This window comes from Lynx rufus, unplaced genomic scaffold (assembly GCF_022079265.1).
Source record: "Lynx rufus isolate CCGP_SWC_20201006 ecotype Redwood Valley unplaced genomic scaffold, mLynRuf1.p SCAF_10, whole genome shotgun sequence".
Lineage (NCBI taxonomy): Eukaryota > Metazoa > Chordata > Mammalia > Carnivora > Felidae > Lynx > Lynx rufus.
Window position 1 is genome coordinate 53,748,454 of NW_025814824.1, and position 2,521 is coordinate 53,750,974.

The 2,521-nt window shown below is 39.4% G+C and overlaps 1 protein-coding gene across 1 annotated transcript; it reads right to left on the minus strand.

Annotated features, from left to right (window-relative positions):
• Positions 1-397: 397 nt before the first annotated feature.
• LOC124525876 (peroxiredoxin-1) lies at positions 398-1,330 on the minus strand. Its single transcript, XM_047098493.1, has one exon. The coding sequence runs from the start codon at positions 1,276-1,278 to the stop codon at positions 679-681; it is 600 nt and encodes a 199-aa protein (XP_046954449.1). The 5' UTR covers positions 1,279-1,330; the 3' UTR covers positions 398-678.
• Between the last annotated feature and the right edge of the window lie 1,191 nt (positions 1,331-2,521).

The following is a 2,521-nucleotide window of genomic DNA, read 5'->3' on the forward strand; positions in this document are numbered from 1 at the left end:
AATTTTTATCAGGTAATCATATCTGCTTCGATGAGTCCACCTTTCAAACACTGGCACAACATATGATGCCAGGCTTTACAAGACTCACCAATTGATTTTCTGGGTCCAAAAGAGATTAGAGCCAAATCTTCAAGTATACTGTCATTTTCAACAGTAAAACTGAAAGAGTATAAAGAAGGAAAAAACTACACATGTATCATAAAACAGTTTGAAATCACTCTTTTGGACACACACACACATACACACAAAAAGCCAAAGTGGTTAAAAACAAAGAAAAAAATATGATCTCTTATTGTACCAGGATCTTGGTTTTTTTTTCTTGATACCAGCAAATGTTGGGTTTTTTGGCTCGAACATTCTCCCCACATACAACCATCAACTTTGCTTCTTGTAATTCTTTTTTTTTTTTTTTCTCAGTTCAAGTTTAATAGAAACAAAGATCAAAAGTGATGCCCCACTACTGTACACATCAGTTGACTTGCCCCATAGCACAGCATGGGCCATTCTCTCCAGAGGAAGAAAGGCTGGCCTCCCCAACCCCTGCAGGAAAGGCCTGTCCCATCCCATACCACATCTGCACTGAATCTAATGTCTTGTGTCTTAAGCATGACAATAGTACAAAAGAGATTTTGTTTTCATGGCCAGCCTATGCAGCCGGGCCCTAAAAAGGCCCAGCGCTCACTTCTGCTTAGAGAAATATTCTTTGCTCTTCTGGACATCAGGCTTGATGGTATCACTGCCAGGCTTCCAGCCAGCTGGGCACACTTCCCCATGCTTGTCAGTAAACTGGAAGGCCTGAACTAGTCTCAGAGTCTCATCCACAGAACGGCCGACAGGAAGGTCATTTACTGTGATCTGTCGAAGGATACCTTTCTCATCAATGATAAAGAGGCCCCTGAATGAGATGCCTTCATCAGCCTTTAAGACTCCATAGTCCTGAGCAATGGTACGCTTGGGGTCTGATACCAAGGGAATGTTCATGGGTCCCAATCCTCCTTGTTTCTTGGGTGTGTTGATCCATGCCAGGTGACAGAAATGAGAATCCACAGAAGCACCAATCACTTGGCAGTTGAGTTTCTTAAATTCTTCCGCTCTGTCACTGAAAGCAATGATCTCCGTGGGGCACACAAAGGTGAAATCAAGAGGGTAAAAGAAGAACACAATGTATTTTCCTTTGTAGTCAGATAGGCTGATGTCTTTGAACTGGCCATCTGGCATAACAGCCGTGGCTTTGAAGTTGGGGGCAGGATGCCCAATTTTGGCATTTCCTGAAGACATCTTACTATCAGCAGGTCTAAAGCAGAACACACCAAAAGCCAGCCAGGAAGAAAACGCGTCTCTTGTAATTCTTTAATTCTCATCTTCGATGCCATCTTCTCTGAAGAGCATCCTTTTACTTCCATTACTGTTTATTCCATTTTCTTGAATTTCACGCTCCCATATGAGATTATGGAATATATTTATTTTTTTTGCCTGTATGACTACTCTGTAGACAAACTGTATAGGAGAGAACTAAGACACTATCTTTTTTTTCTGTTCTATGCCAGTTTATCCTCCAAAAATTGTATAATACATGGATGGATGGACGGATGGATGGATGGTGGATGGACACTTATGCAGATCACTTAATTGAAGTCTGCATACCTCCTTTTTCTCCCTTTATGTTCTAAAAAGTCATTATCTTAGGAAACAACAGGCTTTCTCTAGAAATTCACATATCTGGCCATTATCTCTTTCTATCACATAAGGTTTTTCCCTCTCTTTCCATTATAAGTAGACATACTTAGCAAAGGGATGCTTTGGAGATGACATCCTCCATAAAACTAATCTGAGTGAAAAAGTTCTATATGCTCTTATTCAAACTTCTCCCTAGGCAATAAGGACTAAAAACCATACGTATTTCAGAAAGTAAAATATAGTATGTGATAAATACTTCACATGTAGCTTCTGTCAGCTTCTTTTTGTTGATAAATTATGTCAATGTATGTATGTCATAGAAGCACAATATTATACATGATATTTATAATGTTATATTACAAAGAAAATAGAGAAAAATAATAAAAACAGAAATAATAGTAATTACCCTTTGCAATTTAAAATAAACTGTATGAACTGGTTTATACATAGGAATGCTCACTAGCTTCTCTTTGGGAGATATTTATATTTTTCTTATTGCAGATCTAATAAATTCATTCATCCTTATTCATTCTTTTTTTTTTAAGGTTTATTTATTTTTGACAGAGAGAGACACAGCATGAGCAGGGGAGGGGCAGAGAGAGAGGGAGACACAGAATTCAAAGCAGGCTCCAGACTCTGGGCTCCATGCTATCAGCACAGAGCCCAAGGTGGGGCTCGAACTCACAAACTGTGATATCATGACCTGAGCCTAAGTCGGACGCTTAACCAACTGAGCCAACCAGGCGCCCCTTTGCCTATTCATTCTTTAAACATTTTTTTTTAATGTTTAGTTATTTCTGAGACAGAGAGACACAGAGCATGAGTGGGGAAGTGGCAGAGAGAG